At 43.7% G+C, this 26,439-nt stretch overlaps 2 protein-coding genes and 1 pseudogene across 4 annotated transcripts in view; all 3 read right to left on the bottom strand.

Moving 5' to 3' along the window:
• Positions 1 to 804: 804 nt before the first annotated feature.
• Positions 805 to 8,676, bottom strand: LOC145717714 (vomeronasal type-1 receptor 1-like; annotated as a pseudogene).
• Positions 8,677 to 13,240: 4,564 nt separating this feature from the next.
• Positions 13,241 to 22,984, bottom strand: LOC102737873 (uncharacterized). The gene is made up of 3 exons (XM_031027526.2): positions 20,007 to 22,984; positions 17,296 to 17,422; positions 13,241 to 15,987 (listed from the first exon to the last, which is right to left on the bottom strand). Exons 1-3 carry the CDS (start codon positions 20,037 to 20,039, stop codon positions 14,720 to 14,722), a joined length of 1,428 nt encoding a protein of 475 aa, XP_030883386.2. The 5' UTR covers positions 20,040 to 22,984; the 3' UTR covers positions 13,241 to 14,719.
• A 2,221-nt stretch (positions 22,985 to 25,205) lies between these two features.
• The window catches only part of LOC115939087 (zinc finger protein 792-like), a 10,800-nt gene continuing 9,566 nt past the window's right edge, over positions 25,206 to 26,439 (bottom strand). For 2 of the 3 annotated variants that reach the window (XM_081807856.1, XM_081807855.1), the window contains exon 5: positions 25,206 to 25,771. In XM_081807856.1, coding sequence (XP_081663982.1) covers positions 25,686 to 25,771 — 86 coding nt within the window. In that variant the 3' untranslated portion in view covers positions 25,206 to 25,685. Of the gene's footprint in view, positions 25,772 to 26,216; positions 26,342 to 26,439 lie in introns of those variants that run through there. The other variant, XR_014141095.1, reaches the window with a different exon arrangement.

Below are 26,439 nucleotides of genomic sequence, written 5' to 3'. Positions count from 1 at the left end.
GAAAATCTTAAAAAAAAAAAAATGTGCAGATTTTCAATTAGAAGACAATTGAACAGAAAGAAGAAAAAGAACAGCTCTTTCTTTTTTTTTAATTTATTTTTTTTAAGATTTTATTTATTTATTTGAGAGAGAGAGAATGAGAGACAGCACGAGAGGGAAGAGGGCAGAGGGAGAAGCAGACCCCCTGCCGAGCAGGGAGCCCGATGTGGGACTTGATCCCAGGACTCCAGGATCATGACCTGAGCCGAAGGCAGTCGCTTAACCAACTGAGCCACCCAGGCGCCCAAGAACAGCTCTTTCTATGAGACACAATGTTTCTCTTGAGTTAACTAAAAGCCAGAAATTTATTTCATTATGATTTATCATTCATAACAAACAGGTTGCTTAAATATATTGGATTAAAATGGTATTTAGATAATTTAGGTACATGTTTTATTTCTATATATATTAAACTGTATTTTACATGAGATACTTTCAGAACTATAATAGGGGTGCCTGCATGGCTTAGTCAGTTAAGCGTCTAGCTTTTGATTTTGGGTCAGGTCATGATCTCAGAGTCATGAGATCAAGCCCCATGTTGGGCTCTGCTTAAGATTCTCTCTCTCTCCCTCTCTCTCTGCCTCTCCCACACCCTCTCTCTAAAAAAGAAAAAATATATATATAACAAATAAAATTAATTTTAATACAATTTTAGTTGTAGACATAATAGAAATGCAGAATTGTACATTTAACCACATATATTTTTAATGACCAAGTATTTATGAAATTAGTGATAAGTCAAGTGATTTTTTTTTTTAAGATTTTTATTTATTTATTTGTCACAGAGAGAGAGCACAAGCAGGGAGAGCAGCAGGCAGAGGGAGAAGCAGGCTCCCTGCTGAGCAAGGAGCTGGATGTGGGACTTGATCCCAGGACCCTGGGATCATGACCTGAGCCAAAGGCAGATGCTTAACCAACTGAGCCACCCAGGCTTTCCAAATGATTATTTAAAGATGAAAATAAAGGTGAAATAAAAATGGAACTCTTTGAAAGTTTCCTTTAAGTACCAACAACTGACAAAATTTTCTAAAAATCAATTTTATTTCATAAAGAATAATAAGTTTCAAGATCTATTAAAGAAAACCAGAGCTGAACAGTAGGTAAGCAGTAAAAGCAGGTTTTAATCAGGAATTGTTGTAATAGTGGAAAAGAGATTCCAGTATAGAACTTGGCTCAATTCCAAATATAGCATGAACAATTAGGGGTTCATAGCCAAGAAGCAGATAGAAGACCAAATCAACATCCAATAAATGGATGTAAATGTACTAAGTAGTAGGAAACCTCAGGGGTAAGGGGGATTCTTGCTGAAAGTGTGATTAGTACCATCTGGGGGATGGTAGGATGAGCAATTTGATCAGATATCAAGGGTTATCAGCTATTAATGAGGGATGGATTCTGGCTAAACTAACTTAATAGAATTCTTGCTAAAATTGGGCAATGCAAAGATGGGCAAAGAAGTCCAAATGTTGAGGTCCAGTTGGGAATAGGATTCTGAGGAACCTGACTAAAGTTTGGTCAAGGAGAGACTCTTTCTCAGCTTTGACCCCTAAATATTGCTAAATTGGAAGTGCATTATTTTACCACTTATTTTTTTAAGGAAAAATATTGTAAATATTTTTTATAAAAACTATAATGTGTACTAAATTTTATTTTAATTAATTTTAATTAAATTAAATTATTTATTTAAATTATTTATTTACCACAATTTTGATTATTTCACTGACAAAAATTCTCAGAGATCCATGATCTTTCCTATGAAAGGTTTTGATCATTGACATGACCTCCAGCACCTGCCAGAAGATATCACCTGCTTTCCTGCCTTGCCACCTTGTATACCACATACTCTTAGCTAAACATCATGAACTTCTTTTCATTCTTTGAAGTCCACCTGTGTTGTACCAATTTAGGGTATTCCCCAGTCATTTTCTTTTCCCTTGAAACATTCTTCACTCAATTGCTTTAACAATGCAATAAATCTTTTGGATGCCACTTCAGAGTTTGAATCAACAGTGAGTTTCCATTCCAGAGCTCCTGAACACTGAAAATCTCCCCCATGTCATTATCATTATTGCCTGATATTCTCCAATGAATAGCTTATGCAGTTTTAGAAAGTCATTGTCACATGTACACCATGTTCATTTTTGGCAATCATATAAGCAGTATGAGGCCAGGGTTATTTTTGCTGTTATTCCATACTGATCCCTATGTGATAATAGATCATCTGGCATAAAACATGAATGTTTTATGTGTAAACACACACAAAAAAGTGATTAAATAAATAATTTAATAAATAAATTATAGGATGCCCTATAGGGAACTTGTCCAGAGACCATACTTGGAAAAATAATTTTCTTCCCCAGAAACCAGAGAAGAACTAAGAGGCACGGGTGTCACTGCCAAGGAAGACAAAGAGGCTGAATGTTGGAAAGCCAGAAAATGCCAGTGCACAGACCCTCACCAACCAGTGGCTTGGGTTCACAATAAGTGTTACTCACAAAGACAAAATGGAAGAGAGAAAATAAAAGGAGATGAATATGCTCACCAGGACCAGGATGGTACGTGTGGCTCTAGCCTCATGGGAAGGTCTAGGGAAAAGGTTGTTGCTGTGATGTGTTGGACTCTCTGCTTGTGCCTGAGCAGGACAAAGACCATGGAGCCACTAGACCAGGCCATGAGGCCGAAACAAGATCAACGAAGGGGAACATGACTGCATGTAGTAAAACTACAGATTTGTTCGGAATGGACGAATTACAATATTCATATGCTTTTTCCATACTGGTGTTTCTCTTTTTTGGTCCAGTAACATACAAAGCAATAAAGATATTTAATAGGAGATGCAGGATCTAGCAGAGGAAACAGCAGAAGCCAATGCACTTTGGGAATCTAATCTTGAGCTCTAACCACATAGAGGTGTTAGTGTTGAGCTGACTGGCCTGGAAACCCCTGAGGAGGCAGGTGGTGCTGAGGGAAACCCTTCTGGCCATTCGGTGAAAATAGAAGACAAGCTTACATCCAGCATCATCCATGAAAGATTCCAACCCAAATGCTGCCATTGTCTAAGGAATTCCTTTATTTTTTAAAAAGATTTTATTTATTTATTTATTTGACAGAGAGAGACACAGCAAGAGAGGGAACACAAGCAGGGGGAGTGGGAGAGGGAGAAGCAGGCTTCCCGCAGAGCAGGGAGCCTGATGCGGGGCTCGATCCCAGGACCCTGGGATCATGACCTGAGCCGAAGGCAGACGCCTAACGACTGAGCCACCCAGGCGCCACTGAAAATGCATGAATTTTTACAAAGATCTAAATAAAGCAGAGATAAGCCACGGTCCCAAGTGGGGAGCTTTAACATTAACAAATGAATCCATAAAATAAATAAATGTATGCTTAAACAACCTAACTTATAACCAAATAATAATGTATACAAGTTTCCCGTGCCGGTGAAAAAGAAGAAAAACAAATGAAATTGTTTTTTTAAAGGATTTTATTTTATTTTAAAGATTTTATTTTTAAGTAATTTCCACCCAACGTGGGGCTCAAACTCGCAACCCTAAGATCAAGAGTTGCATGTTCTGTCAACTGAGCCAGCCAGGCATCCCCAAATGAAATTGCTTAATGAGAGGATTAATTCTCTTGGTTATTGAAAAATAAATGCAATTACAGCTTGATTTTAGTCAACAGCCAGAGAGTAAAATCAAGGTTATGAGATAGATTATAAACAGAGCTATAAAATGTTGCAAAGTATTGGACATGTAGGGAGGTAGGGGACAAATATAGATACAATTGGATAGATCTTTTTGTATGTAAGATAGATAAAGATTTACAGGTATGAAAAATAGTAGAAACTTAGTGTGAGTAAAAATGAATTTAAAAATCAGTTGGGAAAGAAAAGTTTGTTCGATACATATTATTAAAATATTTCCACACTTAAAAAACAAAAAAGAAAAAAGAAATAAAAAACATTTCCACACTTGGGGTGCCTGGGTGGCTGCCATTAACCGTCTGCCTTCTGCTCACGTCGTGATCCCAGTGTCCTGGGATCGAGCCCCGCATCAGGCTCCCTGCTCAGCGGGAGGCCTGCTTCTCCCTCTCCCACTCCCCCACTTGTGTTCCCTCTCTTCTCTCTCTCTGTCCAATAAATAAATAAAATCTTTAAAAATTAAATAAATATTTCCACACTTATTTGGAAAAACAAAGGTAAATTTCTTAAAAATAAAAACATGTATTTCTTAAAAATAAAAACGATACATACTTATTAAAATATTTCCACACTTATTGAAAAAATAAAGCTAGGGGCGCCTGGGTGGCTCAGTCGTTAAGCATCTGCCTTCGGCTCAGGTCATGATCCCAGGGTCCTGGGATCGAGCCCCACATCGGGCTCCCTGCTCCACGGGAAACCTGCTTCTCCCTCTCCCACTCCCCCTGCTTGTGTTCCCTCTCTCACTGTGTCTCTCTCTGTCAAATAAATAAATAAAATCTTAAAGAAAAAAAAAGAACAATGGAAAGGAGAGGCAACCAATCTTATTCTAGATGCCCACTCTCATCAATGAGATGAATGATCATATATTTTCTAACATTGAAAGTTATATAAATAAGTATTTCTCAAAAATTTTTGTTTTTTTCTTAGAAATTATCATGCAAATGCATAATAAATATAAAAGGAGATACCATTTATATGTAAAAATACACTCATTTGCCAAATATTTAATTCACATTCACATCTTCACTTTACATAATCATATTATAATCTCATATAACCTTGCCTAAATATAAATATAAAATGAATTAATTAACGTTTCTCAGTTTGAACATTTTTATAATGGTATAAGAATAGGGGGCGCCTGGGTGGCTCAGTTGGTTAAGCGACTGCCTTCGGCTCAGGTCATGATCCTGGAGTCCCAGGATCGAGTCCCACATCAGGCTCCCTGCTCAGCAGGGAGTCTGCTTCTCCCTCTGACCCTCCTCCCTCTCATGCTGTCTCTCTCTCATTGTCTCTCTCGCAAATAAATAAAATCTTAAAAAAAAAAAAAAATTTAAAAAAAAGAATAGGATCTTTCTATATTTATAAATCTATATTTATCTTTCTATATTTATAAAATATTATTAAAAATGTTCAGTTCCATTATCCACATTTAATTAAATAGCAATTCTTTTTTTTAATGTTTTTTTTAAGATTTTATTTATTTATTCATGAGAGACAAAGAGAGAGGCAGAGGGAGAAGCAGCCTCCCCAAGGAGCAGGGAGCCTAATGCGGGACTTGATCCCAGGACCCTGGGATCATGACCTGAGCCGAAGGCAGACGCTTAACCATCTGAGCCACCCAAGCGCCCTAAATAGCAATTCTTTATAACCTTCTAAATTTTAGATGTTTTCCAGAGAATTAAATTAGGATTCATCAAACAGGAGCTGTCTTCATTTTTGCAATATTTCAGTTGTTTATATTAATAGGCAATAAATTATCAAATTAAAATAAATTATGTAACTGACATTAAAGTTTGGGAAACACTGGAATCTTTGTGAAGTACAGATTAATTAAGAAAAAGAAATGCTAATGAATCAAAACATTTCTGGAAGGATACACAATAACTGATAACAAATCATAAACCCAGTGACATGTGAGCTTAGGGAAGTGGGAGAGTGAAGAAGAAAAGAACATTTATTTTATGCATATAAATATGTTTGTTAAAATATTTCTTGGAAAAAAGGTAGAAGGTTTATAATACCGGTTGAAAAATTTAGGAAATCACAGGTAAAGTTAAATAGAATACACATTAGAAGTTGATTAACAAATCCAAGTAAAAGAAAGAGATAGGAGGATTGCCCTTGAATCATAATTGTAATAAAGATTAATAAACATGAATTTTAATAATAATTAGATATTTTAATTGAGCAAGAGTGAGAAGAACAATGTTTGGGTAAATAATGTAGCACAAATGTTCTGTGAATACTAGCCCCACGTGTTCTTTAAGAAACAGAGATTCATGTACAAAAAAAGCCCCATCTCATGTCTTTTTTTTTTTAAGATTTTATTTATTTATTAAATATTTTATTTATTTATTTGACAGAGAGAGAGGGAACACAAGCAGGGCGCAGTGGGAGAGGGAGAAGCAGACTGGCCACCGAGCAGGGAGCCCAATGTGGGGCTTGATCCCAGGACCCTGGAATCATGACCCGAGCCTAAGACAGACGCTTAACGACTGAGCCACTCAGGCGCCCCTAGATTTTATTTATTTATTTGTCAGAGAGAGAGAGAGTGCACAAGCAGGGGAAGCGGCAGGCAGAGGGAGGGAGAAGCAGGCTCCCCGCTGAGCAAGGAGCCCGAAGCGGGACTCGATCTCAGGACCCTGGGATCATGACCTGAGCCAAAGGCAGACGCTTAACCGACTGAGCCACCTAAACGTCCCCATCTCATTTCTCTGAGCAAACTGCTCTCTGTAGAGGCACAATTAGGTACTATGGTGGGGGGCACCTGGGTGGCTCAGATGGTTAAGCGTCTGCCTTCGGCTCAGGTCATGATCCCAGGGTCCTGGGATCGAGCCCCGCATCGGGCTCCTTGCTCAGCGGGGAGCCTACTTCTCCTTCTCCCCCTGCCTCTTCCCCTGCTCATGCTCTCTCTCTATCTCTGTGTCTCAAATGAATAAATAAAATCTCTAAAAAAAAATCATGACAGAATAAAAGCAACTGCTAAGGTTCAGGGAATATCAAAGGACTTTTATAAATCTGGTTAAACGTCAGGGTCACATAGAGCTTTTAACACAGTAATATTACCTGATGATTCCTGCTCCCTAACCTCAGAAATTCAGAGAGGGCTATGACAGAGAAGGCAGAGGACAGACATCAGCTATTAGGTTTCTACTTCTTGGGAACCCTCAGAAAATATCTCTTCTGCATATATTTGTGTCCATGTTCCTACCCCAGGAAAATGAGATTATACTAACACATAATATTTCTTAAAATGTTTTCTTAGCAATGTCATTTTTCTCTAAGAATCTCTCTTTATCTAAAAGGACTCTACTGGGGCGCCTGGGTGGCTCAGTTGGTTAAGCGACTGCCTTCGGCTCAGGTCATGATCCTGGAGTCCCAGGATCGAGTCCCGCATCGGGCTCCCTGCTCAGCGGGGAGTCTGCTTCTCCCTCTGACCCTCCCCCCTCTCACGTGCTCTCTCTCATTCTCTCTCTCAAATAAATTAAAAAAAATCTTTAAAAGGAAGCTCTACTTACCAACTATCATTCCCCATAGAAACAGCAGATTTTGTGGTCACATCAGAAGCATGTGTGCAGAGTGTATCTTATCCCTGAAATAAAGTTTTGGGGCATCATGATCTCATCTCTTTGCTGGGAAGTGATTATCATTTCACTTAAAATTGCAATGACAGTGTCTGCATGGAATTGAAATCATGATCTCATCTCTTTGTTGGGAAGTGATTATCATTTCACCTATAATTGCAGTGACAGTGTCTCCACGGAGAGTTGAAATTATCTCTGAAAAAAAAATTGTAACACAGACAAATTACTAGAAGCTGTTAGTAGTGATTAATTAATCCATTTAGAAAGAAAGAAAAGCAGGAAGCAAGAGGAAAACAAAGCTAAGTTGTCTGAAAAGTGTCAGGTGGAAACAGATGACACTGGTCTCATGTATGTATGAAGTGAAAGAAGGAAGTTTCACTCAAGGCTGGTCTGTGTTTCTGGGCAACCTGAGGATTTTGCCTACCCCAATATGATTCTTACAAAGTCCAACTGTATTCTGAAAGACGGGGAAAGAAAGAAACATTAAGTAAAAATCGCTAAAGTGTTAAAAAATAAACATGAGGAAAGTGAGGCAACATTTTTTTAAAAGATTTTTATTTTTTAGGAATCTCTACACCCAGCATGGGGCTCAAACCCACAACCCAAGATCAAGAGTCACACACTCTACCAACTGAGCCAGCCAGACACTCCCAAGGCAACTTTTATTCACTACTTCAATAAACAGATGTTAAGCACCTAAAGTGTGTCACACATTATTCTTGGTGTAAGTGATCTATAGGGGGTGAGAGGAAGGGGGAAGCTAGCAAAGAACTTACCTGTATTGAGACAAATAGTAGATAATAATGAATAATAAATTATCCACTATGCTATATGATGATAGGTACCTTGGAGGGGAATAAGCTAGAGTTGGGGGGATAAGCAGGGAATAAGAGGGTGCAATATTAAATAGAATAGTAAGGGAGACTTCATGGCAAAATGAAACTTCAGGCAATACTTGAATAAAGATCAATTAAGCCATGTGGCATTTTTGAGCATATGATTCAAGCACAGGTATCGGCCAGTGTCATGTGCCAAGCAAAGCCAGGTATCTATGCCCATGCAACTAGATGAGTAAAGCAGAGGGGTTTAGTCAGAGAGGAACAAAGCTAAAGATCTGTGAAGCTCCCTTAAGGTCCTATGAGAATTTTGAATTTTCTCCAAGTAAAATGAGGAGTGCTTCCAGGGTTTTGATCAAATACGGACATTACCTGATTCATACTTTGAAAGGGTCATGTTGGCTGGAGAGTTGACAAAAGACTGGAAAAGAAGAAGCATAGGATAAAGATCAGTTAGATGACCATTGCAGAAATTTGGGTAGAGGATGGTGGCTCTTCCCAGGCTAAGGGCAGGCATAGTGATGAAAAGGGGTCAGATTCATGATGTTTTGAAAGTAGACTTAATCAGATTTCCTATGGGACTGGTTCTGTGGTATGAGAAAAAGAATGAGTCAAGAATGAGCCTGAGATTTTTAGTCTCAGCAACTGGAAGGATGGAGTTGATATCAACTGAGAATGGGAAAGCTATGGTCAGAGGAGAGTGAAAAGAAAGCTCACAGTGATACCACCAAATGCTGGCAAGGATGTAGAGCAACAGGAACTCTCACTCATTGCTGGTGGGGATGCAAAATGCACAGCCACTTTGGAAGACAGTCTGGCAGTTTCCTACAAAACTAACATAGGCTTACCAGGCAATCCAACAATTGCATTCCTTGGTATTTACCCAAAGGTGCTGAAAACATATCCAGACAAAAACCAGTATATGGATGTTTACAGGCAACTTTATTCACAATCACCAAAACTTGGAAGCAACCAAGATGTCTTTCAGTAAGTGAATGGATAAACTGTGGTACATCCAGACGATGGAATATCATTCAACACTTAGAGCACTGTCAAGTCATGAAAAGACAAGGAAGGAACTTAGATGCATATTACTAAGTCAAAGAGGCCATTTTGTAAAGGTTACATACTGCATAACATTCTGGAAAAGACAAAGCTATGGAGACAATAGAAATATCTGTAGTTGCCAGAGGTTAGGCAGGAGGGAGGGACAATTAGTGGAGAATTTTTAGAGCAGAAACTGAAATTTTAGGGCAGCGAAACTAATTTGTATGAACTACTATGGTGGACACGTCATTATAATTTACCTAAACCCATAAAATGCACACCAAGAATGAACCTTTATGTAAACCATGGTCTTTGGGTGATAACAAGTCATTGTAGGTTCATCAATTATAATAAATGTACCACTGTAGAGGGGGATGTTGATAAAGAGGGAGACTATGCATATGTGAGGGCATGGGATATACAGGAGATCTCTGTACCTTATTGTCAATTTTGCTGTGAACCTAAAACTTCTCTAAAAAATATAAGATTTATTTTTAAGAAGTTTTTTTTTTAACTTTTTTTTTTTTTAAGATTTTATTTATTTGAGAGAGAGAGAATGAGAGATAGAGAGCACGAGAGGGAAGAGGGTCAGAGGGAGAAGCAGACTCCCTGCTGAGCAGGGAGCGCCACACGGGACTCGATCCCGGGACTCCAGGATCATGACCTGAGCCGAAGGCAGTCGCTTAACCAACTGAGCCACCCAGGTGCCCTATTTTTAAGAAGTTTTTTAAAGAAAGCTCGGGGCGCCTGGGTGGCTCAGTCGTTAAGCGTCTGCCTTCGGCTCAGGTCATGATCCCAGGGTCCTGGGATTGAGCCCCGCATCGGGCTCCCTGCTCGCCGGGAAGCCTGCTTCTCCCTCTCCCACTCCCCCTGCTTATGTTCCCTCTCTCGCTGTCTCTCTCTGTCAAATAAATAAATAAAATCTTTAAAAAAAAAAAAAAGAAAGCTCAGGAGAAGTTTAAAAGTGTTGAGTCTGTGATGTCTACTAAATGTCCAGGAACAGGCTGCAAGTAGATCATTAGATAGAGGATCACAGGATTTTTACATGGAGATACACACTAAAGTTTTGAGCTTATAATGATATTTACAACCATGCCACTGCATAAGATGACCAACAGAACATAGACTGTGAAGAAATAACTGCTGATTGGGCTTTTATTCATTACAGTACAAAGAGAATGCTTTTTTTTTTTTTTTTAAGCCAGCATATTCAGTTAAGAATACAAAACAACAGCAACAACAACAAAAACCCCATGGTACAAAAGCTGCTGAAATGTTAAAGAAAATTTTAGATGTCATTATTGTTTTTAAGTTCATTAATGGTGATGGAGTTGTGAAGACAGAAACTTTCATACACATGAGTAGAGAACTACATAGGAATTGGAAGTAATAGAAACAAAAGGAGAGAAAATGCTTGTAAAAGTTTAGCAATAAAGGACGAGGGAGAGCAATAGTAGAAAAGAAAATGTACTAGCTCAGAGTGAAGGGTAGTTATTTTATGAAGTACACAAACTGTATTGATGTTTTTTGTCAAGGAGATTAAGAGACTGAAGATCAGTGATGGGTGATTTATAAGTCAAGAGATTTGATAAATCAAGAACAAAACCTCTCAGAAGCTAAGACATGGGAAAGTCATAGGCGGGATGGAGGGATTGATGCTAAATTGAGGGGAGGCATCATTTCCATTTCAACACAGGCAGCCCACAAGAGATTTGTTTTAGATTTAGGAGGCAGGGATATTGTCAAACAATATCAAATAATGATCTTCTATTCTCTGTATAAATGTGGCAGAGTATTAACAAAGACAAAAGTAATACTGGAGGAACTTCTTAAAGTAAAAAACAGATTTGGCATTCTTGAGATTTTAGTGATTATATTGAACTAGGAACATCAAGATGGACAGGCAAGTAACAGAAAAGCAAAAGGGGCTGCAGGAGTAGAGGACAGCTGGAAGATTGAGGTAAGGTCCTTGAGTAGAATTTCAGAAGCTTTTAAGTGACAGATCGGTAATGACAGCTCTTTGAGTATATGGACTGACCTCTTTATAGATAATTATTAGGACAATTCAGGTTAGAAGAGAGGTCCTAGATTTTCTGGATTCTCCAACTGAACGATGTGAGCTTTGATGGTGGTGGCAACAAGCCCAATTAGTAATCAAAATATGGAGTCTTTTTTAGCCAATGGCAACAGCGGAATGTTAGAGCAGTAACTGTTGAGCGCAGGGATGTACATGGCTCTAGAGTAGAGAACGTGTTTGTGACCCCAGACGGTGGATCTGGCTTTCCCCTCTATCTGCGACCAGCTTATGCTCCATGATATAAATGGCAGCCATGTGCCACTGGGCCAAGGGTTATTGGGGTAGGGTGCAAGTACACTTCCCTAATTTTTTGGATCTAGTGGTTTTGCTGTAAGGAAAGTTCCCATCAGAATCATAAATAGGAATTATGTATTCTGCTACAAATAGCCTATAACACATCATAAAGATGCTACTGAGTTCATATATGAATTGAAGTGTGGTTAGTGTACAAAGCAAAAATAAGATTTCAAGAAGCTCTTAGCATCTGGATGTCAGATCAAAGATTGCAGATTTGGGGTATAAACAATAAAACACCTTAGAATTGTATCTCAAAAAAAAAAAAGAATTGTATCTCAGCTTTGCAAGTGAGGCTCTTTTTTTGAGATGATGACTGAGCAAATGGAACATGGAGAATGCGGCAAAGGTTCTCTGGGCCGATAAAAATCTAAGTGGACGTTGTGCAATGAGGAAGTCACCATCAATGGTGTCAATAAGATTTCCATTACTAATGAGGCCTTTTCTTTTTTTTTTAAAGACTTTATTTATTTGACACAGAGAGAGTGAGCACAAGTAGGCAGAGCAGCAGGCAGAGGAAGAGGGAGAAGCAGACTCCCCGCCACGCAGGGAGCCCGATGAGGGGCTCGATCCCAGGACCCTGGGATCATGACCTGAGCTGAAGGCAGACGTTTAACTGACTGAGCCACCCAGGCGCCCCCTTTTATTTTTTTTTCAAAGATTTATTTATCTGAGAGTGAGGGGGAGAGAGAGAGAGAGCACACAAGTGTGGGGGAGGGGCAGAGAAAGAGGGAGAAGCAGACTCCAGGGAGCCAGACCCAGGGCTCGATCCCAGGACCCCGGGATCATGACCCAAGCCTAAGGCAGACGCTTAACAGACTGAGCCTCTCAGGCAACTCCCAAGCTCCCATAAGGCCTTTTAAAACTGGTCTTAAGGGGTGCCTGGGTGGCTCAGTCGATTAAGCATCCAACTCTTCATTTCGGCTCCGGTCATGATTTCAGGGTCATAAGACTGGGCCCCATGTCAGGCTCTGTGCTCAGTGGGGAGTCTGCTTGGGATTCTCTCTCCCTCTGCCCCTCATCCCAATCATGCACATGTGTGCACATCCTCTCTCTCAAATAAATAAATCTTTAAAAAAAACCAAACAAACCCTGCTTTTAATACTCAGGCATCTCAATAATTTCAGAGAAAAATTAAGCACTTTGCATTTTCCTAATTCATTTTAGACAATCAGGCCTTAATGTCATGTTCAAGCATAATTCAAGTGCTGCTGATTTCCATCACTGTAACTGGGAGAAATTATCATGTACTAGCCTTTTCCAAAAGCATTGTTGGTTGTCACAACTGTACCCTCCTCAGGGTGATCTTTGGGCCTACAAAAATCCTGGCATCCAGGCCACAAATTAGGACCACAGATACCTGTAGTCTTTCTTACAAGGCCTTATGCAGTATATGGCCTTTTCTGATACCAAATGTGTCATTCCAACACCAACTGGGTGTTCAGTTCAATTCTGACACTAGCTGCTTGGGAGTTAGCACAGACCCCACAGGTTAAGGACTCAGTCCTACAACTGTCTCTTCAGATGCCAGCCGCAAATAGGGTCCCTAGACTACCCCCACTTCTACCAGGCTGACTACAAATTTGGAGTTGCCTTGAGTCCCCACCCACTCAGGTTTGCTAATTTGCTAGAATAACTCACAGAACTCAAGAAAATGCTATACTTACTATTAGTTTATTATAAAGGACACAAATCAACAAAGATATGAAGAGGTACATAGGGTGAGTTCCAAAAGAATTCCAAGAGCAAGAACCTCTATCACAGTAGAATCAGTGTGCACCCCCTGTCCTGGCTGGCTGGCGTTAAGCCCTACTGTTTAGGGGTTTTTATCAAGGTGTCATTACATAGGCATGGTTTACTAAATCACTGGCCACTGGTGAATGAACTCAATCTCTAGCTCCTTCCCCTCCCCAGATGTCAAGGGTGGGGCTTAAAGTTAGAACCCTCTAATGTCTGGTGACCAGCTCCCATCCTGAAGTTCCTTTATTGTCTTCCATCTTGAGCCATTTCACTATCATAGAAAAGACTCTTATCCAGGAAATCCCAAGGGTTTTAGAAGCTCTGTGCCAGGAGCTGGGGACAAACACCAAATTAATTATTCTTTTTTTTATTTTTTTATTTTTTTTTTAAAGATTTATTTATTTATTTGAGAGAGAGAATGAGAGAGAGCACATGAGAGAGGGGAGGGTCAGAGGGAGAAGCAGACTCCCTGCCGAGCAGGGAGCCCGATGTGGGACTCGATCCAGGGACTCCAGGATCATGACCTGAGCCGAAGGCAGTCGCTTAACCAACTGAGCCACCCAGGCGCCCTCTTTTTTTTTTTTTACCCAGATAGGAATGCTGATTAGGTAAAAACTATAGTGAGAGGTAGTCTCCGATATTATACTGCCCTCTTGAGGTCCTCAAGAAAGCTGTCTACCTCTCCACAATGGCAGAGCCCCACTGTTTTCAACCCACTCCACATAATGAATAAAAATCTTAAGATTAAATGTGACTTAATAAGACCTTTATTATTGCACAAATCAGAGCAAATGTGAGGCAGACAGGTCCCACATCAGTGACTTGGGAGGCTGGAAAATCCATAAAAAATATTGCCTAAGACCAACAATGCCATGAAGAAGGTAAAACTTGCAAAATATCAGTGGTTCCTAGACTGAGTTCTTTGGGCAAAAAGTGGATCAGGTCCATGCCATAGTCAGAGAGAAGGGAATGGGAAGCTCCCACCCCAGGGGTTCAGACTATGATTTCCAGCAGAGAACGGGAGAGAGCACAAACATCTGTCTTCTCTGAGCATGCTAAGGTGACATGCATGCCATGAGGAGGACCTGCTAGGTGTCAGAGGGAGATAACTTTTGCCACCACTGGTAGTGACAGAGTTCTGGCAAGGTCTGAGCAGGTCAGAATATGAAATGCAGCTCCTGAAAACTCCTGATTGGAATGCATGGTAGATGGCTCCTCACAGAGGCTCTCTAGTGCCTTCACACTGAACAAAGAGATAGCGTATTCCCTGAAGGTTTAAGGCCATTATCTTACGTGGAATTTCTTTTTCATGCTGAATGGGTTTAGATCTTGGTTTTTCCACATCTGATTCATAAAACTGATGTGAGTAATGAAGTTTTTGGTGTTGAATCAGAGAAGACTGTTAAATGAAAACTTTCTCAGGCTGGCTGCACTCCTGAGGCCTTTTTCTAGTGTGAAGTTTATGGTGTTGAATGAGGCTATAGTTTTGGCTAAAGGATTTCCCACATTCACTGCATTCATAAGGCCTTTCTCCAGTGTGAATTCTCCGATGTAGAATGAGGCTAAAACTTTGGCTGAATGATTTCCCACATTCACTACACTCGTAAGGCCTTGCTCCCGTGTGAACTCTCCGGTGCTGAATGAGGCTGGAGCTTTGTCTAAAGGATTTCCCACATTCACTGCACTCATATGGCCTTTCTCCAGTGTGAACTCTCCGGTGCTGAATGAGGATAGAGCTTTGGCTAAAAGACTTCCCACATTCGTCACATTCGTAAGGCCTTGCTCCAGTGTGAATTCTCCGATGTTGCACAAGGCTAGAACTTTGTCTAAAGAATTTGCCACATTCAGCACATTCATAAGGCCTTGCTCCGGTGTGAATTCTCTGGTGCCGAACAAGTTTGGATTTGCATCCAAAAGCTTTCTCACATTCACTACACACATAAGGCCTTTCTCCAGTGTGAGTACGCTGGTGCTGAACAAGTTTATATTTGAACCTGAAGCCCCTTCCACATTCACTGCACTCAAAAGGCTTTTCTCCAGTGTGGACTGTCTTATGCTGAACAAATGTATGCTTGTAGCTGAAGGTTTTCCCACATTCACTGCACTCAAACAGTCCTTCTCCAGTGTGAATTCTTTGGTGCTGAACAAGTGTACGTTTGCGACAGAAGGCTTTTCCACATTCACCACATTTGTAAGAACTTTTTCCACTGTGAAAGGAACCCTCACACTTAGTACTGTTGTGTATACTCAGTACCGCTTTGGGAGTGGCCTGATGCTGGAGAAGTCCCAAACTGGCCAAGAAGTCCTTTTCAACCTCACAGGTGAAAGGCTTCCCTAATGAATGACTTCTATTGGTCTTCACAAAGGAAGCCCTGTCCATGTCCTTGCTATTGGGTTTTCTCCCACTATGCTCATTCTGGTGTTGGTGAAGATTTGCATTGAAACAGAATTGTTTCCCACATGCCACACATGTGTATGATTTCTGCCCAGTATGTGTTTCTTGATGCTCAACCAGGTACAAAATATCTTTCGTGACAGGAACACACATCTCACAGAAATGAACCTTCTCAGTGGATGGATTTGGCTCTGAAGACCTGATTTGTGGCATTCTTCCCAGAGAAACATTCTGTCCAGAAGGTACCTCCTCATTCTCTATGCCACACAAACAATCTGAAAACAGAGAAATGCTAGTAAAGTATGTTGTCTCTGGGGACAGGTGGCAGCCACATTATAAATATGTGCCCGACATACCAAAGAATGAATACATGAGACTGTTCTCAGGATGAAGAAGTTGGGAGGCAAGATGAGGAAGGGGCTGTTTTGCAGTACTGGGATTCTAAAAGGCTCCTCTAAGAAGTAGGGAGGCCTCACAAAATGAATGAAGTTAAGAATGCAACGCAGCACAGTTAAGGAGAAGCAGGCAGAGTTTCCAACCTACTCCTCTCAGAATGACCTCCAGGAGGGGTGTTGCTCACATGTGAGTATTATGAAGAAGTTTTTGTCCAGGAACAGAAAAATGATTGCTAGTGAGTAGCTAGTGTTCAAGGACTATTGAGGATATGTGCTCACCAGCTGTTATGCATGAGCCAATGCTGGGAACACTGCAATGGCAGCAGTGGAAAGAATGGGCAACTGATAGACGAGGGAAGTTGCCAGCAGCCAGAGACGAGAGGTCAGAGTAAAAATGACAAACTAGTCAAGTATCAAGAATAGGGAAGAAAAGGTGAAAATGAGGTGTGGCCATTGGAAATGGCACCAAAACACTAGTTTGAACAAGTTCCTGGTATTAGGTGAACACAGCCCTGATGTCATGTCCTGTTTCAGCTGCCAATCAGCAGGGCCAGGCCTCCTCTAGCCCCTCCTGCCATGGCAGGAGTCATATCATTCTGTGAAGTGCCCAGAAGTCTCCCCCACAACCCAAATTGAGCAACTACATCGGACATGGATAATGTAAGTCCTAAGGAAAAGACAGGACATGTAAGTGGCCACTACCAGCCCACATGACAAATCACAGAAAACTAAACATTACAAAAAGAACCTCACACAAAGGTCTCCAAAAGCAGCCCATAGTGCACATAACAGTGTCCATGTCAGTGATGGCAATTCCTGGCACATGTAGGCATGTAGAACTATCAGAAAAAGGGAGCAAAACCTGAAGTAAGTAGGTACCATGGATCTGCAGAAGTCACCCAGCCAGGGAGGGAGCAAGCAAGGTGGGATCCATCTGACTGATTGCAAAAACTTAGAAGGATTACCTAGAACCCTTTGCTACTAGACTTCAGGGCAGCAGGTGTTGAGGTAGCAGGGAGAGAAGAGGGCAGTGCGAACAATCCAGTCCTAGCAACAAGAGCACCTACCCAGGGAACTAGGAAAGGATGTAGTGCCCATGGTCTGGATGGAAGAACAGAGCAGCCCGTAGTGAAAAGCAGAAAGGCAAAGTTGCTACCCAGGTCATTGTGGTAGGTGTGATGGACTTACCCAGAGAGGTTATCAGTGCCAAGTTCTCCAGCATCACATCATGGTACAGGCGTCTCTGAGCTTCATCAAGGAGCCCCCATTCTTCCCAGGAGAAGTACACGGCCACATCCTCCAAAGTCACATTGTCCTGTCGTGTTGGGGACAGATGAAACCACAGCCTCCCTCCTGAGGACCCACAATCCACTCTCACACATCTACCCCATGCCCATCCCCTTCCCAAGCTCCCCACCTGAGAGGAGAAACCAGGACCTGATGCCATTGGTACTGCTCTTTCCTCATGGTTCTATTAATCAACGTGCCCAGCTCTCAGCAACTGCAGGCAGGTAGGCAGAGAGACACCATCTACATTCAGGAACTGGACTACAGGGCTGCATCTCTTCCTGCCAGGCAATTTCCATGGAGTCCTCCATATCATGCCTCACAATAAAATTTGGGGTCACCTATCATCCTTAAGTCTCCAGTACCAGGGCCCAGGACCATAAATGCACACTCCCTCTCTCCACATGCAGCTCTCACATCCTCACACCCCATAGTTGCATCCCCACAGCCACTGCCAACTCCCTGCCCCACACCATATGCATCTCCCTGGACTTGCTCCATACTACTTGGTACATGGCATCCAGAAAGAACTTGGCAAGTTCAAATAGGATCCAGTACTACCCCAGACCTCCGATGGATCCCAACACTAGGGATAGCCCTGGATGCTGCTTCGAAGGCCTTCTCCGCCTGTCTCTAATTCTTGCTTCAACATTAGTCACATGGAGCCGTATGTGAATTTCAGATACACACAACCCTCTCCCACTTCTGTGTGCACTTGCCGCCCCCAGCAGCCACAGCCCTCCTCTTTCCACCTAACCCTCATTCAAAGCTCAGCCATACTGGTACCCATACCAAGCACAGTGATTCTCACAGATGACCACATTTGCCCCAGACCTTACACACCAGCAAATACCCCAGAACCCACCAAAGCCCACCACAAAATTATAATAAACCCATCTTATCTCAAATAGTTCTCTTCATCTATCTCACGTTCACTCTTCCCTTGGAAGTCTTGGCCACCTGCAAGACCAGCCTCCCCACATACTCCCTTCGTGGTTATTTCTCTCCTACATCTGTATTTATGATACCCATAACCCCCAAACAGGTACCCGAGCAATAGGCCCAGCCCTTGGAACTCTTACTCTTCTTTCTGACCCGCTAATAACATTACTGCCATGAGCTGAATTCTACTTTCTAAATATGATCCACAGCTCCACCTTGGTGCACATACTAGTCACCACTTCTGGATGCCTCCATCCTAAACCCCACTCCAGATTTCCAGACCTGTGTCCAGTGCCCATTTGATGCCACTACTCATTTGGTCTCTGAAGTATCTAGAATCTTAACATGGTCCAAAACAAAGCTCCTGATATCCCCAATGGGGGATCACTCCTACTACTGATTTTCCCATCTCAGTTGATCTAACTTCCACACTTCTTGCTGCTAAGACCAAACTTTAGTGTCATCTCCGACTCTTTCCTTTCTCTCTCTCGCCCTCAAAATCAGCCCTTCTTGAAAAATGGATCCAGAATCCAACCACTTCTCCCACCTCCACAGCCAGCACTCTGGTCCATGAACACTCTCCTAGACTATCGCAGTCGCCTCTTCCCTGGTCACCCTTCCTCTTCCCTCAATCCCGAAGTCTGTTTTCCACTCTACAACCAGATGGAGCCTACTTAAACCTGAGTAAGATCATCTCCCTCCTCTGTTCCAAATCTCCCATTACGTCCATTACAGTTGCCCAACTTCTCAGGCAGCCATTTCCAAAACTAACTCCAGCCCCCCTGCTCTTTGTTCCTAAGAGTTTCTAAATGCTGTGCCCTGTTCCTGGGATAAGCGTCTACACTTCTTTCCATTGGTGGCCAGAAATAAGAACTCCATATAACCTGGACTCAAAGTGAATCTAGATTGTCCCCTGCCCTTGGGATCTCTCCCAGATCACCAAACCAAAAGGGCTGGCAGAAAAGCAGGTGAAGAGTCCCAGGACACCACAATCCCAAAGTTGATATGCCTGGGATCCAAACCAGTGAGGGGAGGGACACCCTCCACTTCACCGTGTAGGTTCCATAAGTGCTACTTCAGCCTCAGAGAACTACGAGCAGAAGCAAGTCAGAGAGACTGGGGACCATGGTGTATTTCAGCGGGCTCGAACCTCCCCTGTACCTCTAGCCAACCCTGGAGGCCAGACCTTGGGCTGAAAGGCTAAATAAACTCTGTACTTCAGTTCTCAGTACTCCCTCTTCCCAATTCTGTGACTTGGACTCAACCTCCCAGTGCCTCACTGTCCTCATCACTCCCGGTCCAGCCTGTTCTCCCTCGGAGCAGCCCTTGGAAACTTTCACAGCCCTAAGACCGTGTCCCTCTTCTCTTCACAACCATCGATGGCTCCCAGGGCCCTCGGGACAGAGGAACCACACCTCGGCCCGCGAGTCCAGCCGTGACCCCCCCCTCACGCTCTCTGTCCCCCGAGGGCAGAATCCTCCCGGCTCAGCCCCCCTCCAGCCTCGGCCCCGGCCGCCCTCGGCCCGGAGCCCGCTCCCGCACGGGGCCCCCGCCCGCCGCCGCCTCCCTGTCCCGGACGCCGGGGCCTGGGCCGCAGGGACGCGAGCCGGCGCCCCGCGCTCGGGCCTTCGGGGCCTGGGTCGGGGGGAGCGAGGAGGACGAGCGCTTACCGGAGCCCGGTCCCTGGGCGCGGCCGCCGCCATCGGGCTCGGTGGGCGGAGCGGACACCTGGACCGGCGGTCCCCGTCTCGGCCCCCGGCGCGGGGCAGCCCGGGCGGCGTCGCTAGCCGGGGGCCCCAGTCTGTGCGGCAGGGACAGCTCCTCTCCCTGCGCCTTCTCGGTCCTGTCACCAGAGTCCCGAACCGGCCTGACGGTGCCGGAACAAACCCAGGAACACCCAAAACCACCGCCACCACGAGGACGCCGGAAGTCCCGCCCCAAGCGCTGTTAAACGCACGGAAGAGCTCTTATCCTGGGCCTTCATTGGCTCAACCCGCAGCTTCTCCGCGCGGCGCCCTCTGGGTAATGTGGTAGAGGCGGTAGAGGAGAGGGTGCTCCCCACCGGAACCATCCCAAAGGCTCTGAGGTTCTGCGAGGGTCTAGTAAGGTTCCGGAGGCTTCCTTAAGGGATTCACGCAGATTTATAGGGGGTGCTGTCTGCAAGTGCTCAAAAGTTCTTAGAAACAGGATTTCAGACCCCATGAAGCTCAGCAGGCTCCCAGAGAATAAAAACAGTATTTTAGGTGTCCCCAAAGGCTACTGATACAAGTGGACATATCATTCCATCAAGTCATTTCGACATAAAATATGTACGTTCTTAGCTGTAGACTAATAAACATCATCTTATTGTTCTTCACATGCATGAAACCTCAAGAGTTAGAAGTGAGTTTTGTGAGTTTCAGTATGTTTGGTCAGGAACAAGAGGAAAAGACTCTAGACAGGTTCATCAGAAGAGGGAGGTGGAGGCTGCCCTGAAGCAACTGCACAAGGGTGAAGCTTTGCCTCTGGTTCCCACAGAGAACATCTCTCTTGCGTATATACTGTGATTGTGTCCTACCCATTGAGGAACAGTTTAATCCATAGGATATTTCTTTCCCCATATTCCAAGATATCCAACTCCTTTCAGGAATTTGATATGTATCTCAAATGGAGAGCAACTAAACAAATGCTGTTTTTAAAAAAAATATTTATTTGAGAGAGAGAGAACAGAGGGAGAGTGAGAGGGAGAAGTTGACTCCCCGATGAGCAGAGAGCCTGAGGTGGGGCTTGATCCCAGGACCCTGAGATCATGACCTGAGCTGAAGGCAGATGCTTAACCAACTGAGCCACCCAGGCGCCCCAACAAATGCTACTTTGGTATGGGACAGTAGCTGCAGTTTTCACACTTGCAGCACAAGTGCAAAAGGAGCATCTGAACCCCAATACTAAGGGGGTATCTGAATCTCAAGAGGAAGGGAGCACCTGAACTGCATGGTCTCATCAGCTTGCTGGGAAATGATCATTTCTGTTACTGAAGGGAAAGTTCTGCAAGGGGAATTCAGATTATCTCAGAAAGACAGTAGTGAAATAGAAATGACAGAGTTATTGATAATGTTTATGTATTTCTTTAAAGATAGTGGCAGGAAGCTCTGGGGAAACATCAGGGAAGGGTGAAAAAATTCAAGACCTCAGTGACTTTGAGAAGTCATTTAGGTATGAGAGCATGTGTCTGTTGGAACCTTGGTCACTCTGAGGATATTGTCTCCAAGAGGTGATTCTTTTTCATTCATGAGCACAGTGAGCAATAAGAGAGTTGAAGAGGACATTTAGAGTAGCCGGAAGAGTAATCATAAACAGAATCTGAAGTGTCAGGTTTACGCACTGTTCTAACAAGTGTGTATGGAGCACATAAACCACTTAGAAATGTGTGTATTTCTTCCAAGAGTTACGGCAAATATTTAGTAAGCAATGCCAAAAATAGAAGCTAAAAATTACGTAATTCAATGAGAGTATGTAAAAGTGTACAATTTATGTACGATGAAAGTCATCAAAAAATTTAAAAATAAAAAAGGTGAACTGAGTCTACAAAGGTTCTGTGAATCTCAGTGAATTCTAGATTAACATGCTGTTAAGAACTGCAGTCATTCATGGACAAATAAAGTCCTATCTCATTTCCTTGTGCAGGCACAATTAGGGATTAAGCTGGGTGCATCTCTCTTTCAGGGACAGTAATAGGAAAATGCCCACCCCACAGTTTTTCTGGCTGGGACTTAAGCAGTTAGACAGACTAAGTTATCACTAATCAAAGGCTGAGAGGGGCGAAAGCTTTAGAAATCCCAACAAATTCCGCAGATCCAAAGCGAGTGCTGAGTTCAGAGTCTATCAAAGCACTTTTACATCTGGTTACGTGTCGGGGTCACATGGAACCCATCTACAATTCCTGGTCATTCCTGCTCTCCAACTTTTGCAACCTTTGTATCACTTTTTATTTAGCATGACTTCTATTTCTCTAAATAGGAGATGAAGTTTAATCTACTTTGCATCGGCCACAGATATTTACTAGAAATCTAATGTCACAGGCACAACAAAAAGAATCCTGAACCCACAAACAAAAGAGAAGGTGGAGGTTTTCAGTCTCATGCTTATCACTCACTATTTTTAGAGACATGCTATTAGAGACATCCAGACACAACGTAGCCCATAAAACAATCAAACAACACACACACTCAGTGAACTAAAATTTTTAAACTTCCTATGTCCCTGATGCTTCAACATCCCCACAAACAGGCTGTGAACACCAGGTGACCAATGCACCAGTGTGATAAGGCTGGCCCCTGCCACAAGTGTTCCTTCTTGCTTTCTCCTGTCTCTAACTCCTGTTGGTCTTTGTTCTGTGTCTCTGTCTCTCTCTGCTCCCCTCCTGCTTGGTTGAACCGGCTTCCTGGGCTCTCCTCCATCTGGCCCCTGAGTCTGCATCTGGCCTCTCTCTTCTAGGATCTGTGAGTATAATAAATTCTTTAATATGCCTCTCCAAGTGTAATTTCTGCTGCCATGTTGGAGTGATCCTTAAAGATTAGTAATAATTAATAATTCCCTTAAAGGGGAATTATTCCTCTATTTGGCCAGGGGGAGGGGATGATTCTGAACTCTGGGGAAAGTCACCAAGAGATGCCTTTTTTTTTTTTTTTTTTTAAAGATTTTATTTGACAGAGAGAGAGGGAACACAAGCAGGGGGAGTGGGAGAGTGAGAAGCAGGCTTCCCGCAGAGTAGGGAGCCCGATGTGGGGCTCGATCCCAGGACCCTGGGATCATGACCTGAGCTGAAGACAGACGCTTAACGACTGAGCCACCCAGGTGCCCCGAGATGCCTTCTTTTTTTAAGATTTTCTTTATTTATTTGAGAAAGAGAATGAGAGAGAGCATGAGAGGGGGGAGGGTCAGACGGAGATGCAGACTCCCTGTTGAGCAGGGAGCCCGATGCAGGACTCGATCCCGGGACTCCAGGATCATGACCTGAGCCAAAGGCAGTCGCTTAACCAACTGAGCCACCCAGGCACCCCCAAGAGATGCCTTTGACTGAGCACTTACTGCCTGGCTTGTTTACTGCGCCAACTGTCTGAGCCCTCTGGGAAGACTTCCTGTCTTGGCATTCAGTGCCCTGCTCGGCGCTCCTCGGTGTTGCCCCTTCCTTCCGAGTGTAGCCAAGTCTGCCTCTCAAAGTGCAGACCCTGTCCCCATCCCAACAATACACCCGAGATACCGCTCTCCAGCCGCGATCCTGACAAGAAGGGGTAATTATCCCCTGGCTCCCAGATTCCCAGCCACCCGGCATGTAAAGCAATACTTCTCAGTGCGCCTCTGGTGACAGGGATTTCAGGAGGTCTCCAGCCACCGAGCTGCGCACCTCCCCCGAGGCACACCGCTGCGCGCTGCCTGGAGGCCACGGTGCTCGGTGCTTCGCAGTAGCCCTTGGGGAAGATCACTCGCGCCCCTCCCTGTGGGGGCAGGCTGCACGTTCCCCGCACAGTCCTCCCTGACCCCTCCTAAGGGTCCTGGCTGTCCCCACCCCACCCGTCATCCCTCCTGGGGTCGCTCGTGGTCCCAGCCCCTCTGAGGCTGATCGGGACGCCCTGGAGAGGGAGAACACCACTTGGAGAGATGGTCAGGTGGACAGCCCACGGGGGTGGGGTGGGGGTGTAACAATTAGCTGCCTACAGATAAGAGCCATTCTAAAAGGTTTTGCTAAGAGAAGAGGGAAAAGAAAAGAAAGAAAAAGAAAAAAGGCAAAAAACGGCTGATTATCCTGTAGTTGGGGCCTTACCAGGGAAGGCTACTGCCTGGATAGACCAGGACCCTTTCTCCTCCCACTTTCAGCTTATCAACCAAAGACAGGAGCAAAGCCTCAGGGGGGAAAAAAAAAGCATGCCGCTCTAGGGGGCATGGACCTAAGATGGAGGGGGGGAAAAAGAACTTTACACCCCAGGTACTAAGCAAATGCAGGTGTGGCGAGCATAATGCTAGCTCTTAATTACTTACTGATTTGAAAACAGACCCCTAGATGCAGGGGGAGAAAAATTAAAAGGCGATTAAATAAATTTTGCATCTTATGTGTATATAACTAAATTAAAACAAGTTTCCATAATCTGATCTAATAGGATAAAAATTTTACATACTAAAGAATTTCTGTAACAAAAACAGATTGAGGGCGCCTGGGTGGCTCAGTTGGTTAAGCGACTGCTTTCAGCTCAGGTCATGGTCCTGGAGTCCCGGGATCGAGTCCCGCATCGGGCTCCCTGCTCAGCAGGGAGTCTGCTTCTCCCTCTCCCGCTCCCCCCTCTTGTGCTCTCTCTCTCTCTCTCACTCTCTCTCTAAAAAAAAAAAAAAAAAAAAAAAACCAGATTGAACTGGCACAGATTGGCTTTCCTGCCTGTACAATCTAGTCTCTAAAATAGAATTAACATTTGCTTACATGTAAGAGGATGAAGACTTTGAGTTCAGTGTATTTACTTAGGAAGACTCCAGATGCAGCAATAACAGAGAAGACAGAGGTTAAATCTCATGCACCCCTGGACAGGAAGATGAGGACTAAACATTTGAGGAACACTTGGAAAATATGCCTCCTACCTATATTTATCAGGGCTCATATTGCAACCTCAGGAGAAACAAGATCATTAAATTTCCACACACTATTTATTAGGTTTTCTTTTTTCCTTTTCTTTCTTTTTTTTTTTTTTAAGATTTTATTTATTTATTTATTGGAGAGCGAGCGAGAGAGAAACAGCATGAGAGACGAGAGGGTCAGAGGGAGAAGCAGGCGCCCCGCTGAGCCGGGAGCCCGATGTGGGACTCGATCCCAGGACCCTGGGATCATGACCTGAGCCGAAGGCAGTTGCTTAACCAACTGAGCCACCCAGGCGCCCTCTTTTTTCCTTTTCTTTTTCAATTCCAGCATAATTAACTTACGTGCTATATTAGTGTCAGGTATATTAGGTTTTCTAGTAAATATTCTATTTCTGTGCTTTGCCTAAAGAGAAGGTCTATTTACCAAATTACATTTCCCTCGGGGGACAGCGGCCGTCATGGTCACAGAGCACAAATGAAAAGGGGGCATTTTATCCTCAGGAGAATGGTTTGGCCCACCATGAGGTCAGCCCCCTTGCTGGGAAGTGATTATCACCCCATCTGTAACTGTACTGACCATATGCCCGTACAGGGACTTAAGATGATCCCAGAAGGAGGTTTGAGAAGGGTTTACATTCCTGTATGCTGTAATAAGTACGACTTACTTTATCCAGAGAGACTTGGGACGGGGGCAGCTGTGTTTGCGGCCAACCTGAGGGTGTGTCTCCCAACTAGGATCACGTTTTATTTCAGAGAACCATGTGCAGTAACCACCTTGAAGAGCAGAACAATGAGGGGGAAATGAGAAGGAACTGCCAGAGTGTTAGAGATGAACCTGTAGAAAGTGGAGAAAACTTTAGGCACTGTTTCAATCAACAAATCCATGAAGCACATAACCTGTCACCCATTATTCTCAGTGTATGAGAAAGATCATGGAAGAAAGCCAGAAAACCAGCACCAAACCAGTTAGGGGAGGGGCGCCTGGGTGGCTCAGTTGGTTAAGCGTCTGCCTTCCGCTCAGGTCATGATCCCAGGGTCCTGGGATCAAGTCCCGCATCGGGGTCCTTGCCCAGAGGGGAGCCTCCTTCTCCCTCTGCCCACCACTCCCCCTACTTGTGCTCTCTGTCAGATAAGTAAAATCTTAAAAAAAAAAAAAAAAACAGGGGAAAGAGTAGGGTAGGGTTGGGGATAGGATGAGATATAAGGAGAGGCCTTACTGTGAGGCAAGAGTTGAAAAGAGATGCGGGGGGCGCCTGGGTGGCTCAGTCGTTAAGCGTCTGCCTTTGGCTCAGGTCATGATCCCGGGGTCCTGGGATGGAGCCCCACATCAGGCTCCCTGCTCGGCGGGAAGCCTCCTTCTCCCTCTCCCACTCCCTCTGCTTGTGCTCCCTCTCTCGCTGTGTCTCTGTCAAATAAATAAATAAAATCTTTTTTAAAAATTGTTTAAAGTAAATAAATAGGGGCATCTGGGTGGCTCAGTCATTAAGCATCTACTTTTGGCTC

The sequence above is a fragment of the Leptonychotes weddellii genome, chromosome 16 (assembly GCF_054177405.1).
Source record: "Leptonychotes weddellii isolate Sample4059 chromosome 16, ASM5417740v2, whole genome shotgun sequence".
NCBI classification, from domain to species: domain Eukaryota; kingdom Metazoa; phylum Chordata; class Mammalia; order Carnivora; family Phocidae; genus Leptonychotes; species Leptonychotes weddellii.
Note: the sequence above shows the minus strand (reverse complement) of the source record. Positions and strands in the feature narration are given on the sequence as shown.

Coding starts and splice junctions, on each gene's coding strand:
- LOC102737873 (XM_031027526.2), bottom strand. CDS start 20,039: ATGGCGGCGGCCGCGCCCAGGGACCGGGCTCCG. Junction 17,423..20,006: donor CGCCCAGGGACCGGGCTCCG/GTAAGCGCTCGT, acceptor CCAACACGACAG/GACAATGTGACTTTGGAGGA. Junction 15,988..17,295: donor GGCACTGATAACCTCTCTGG/GTAAGTCCATCA, acceptor CTCTGTTTTCAG/ATTGTTTGTGTGGCATAGAG.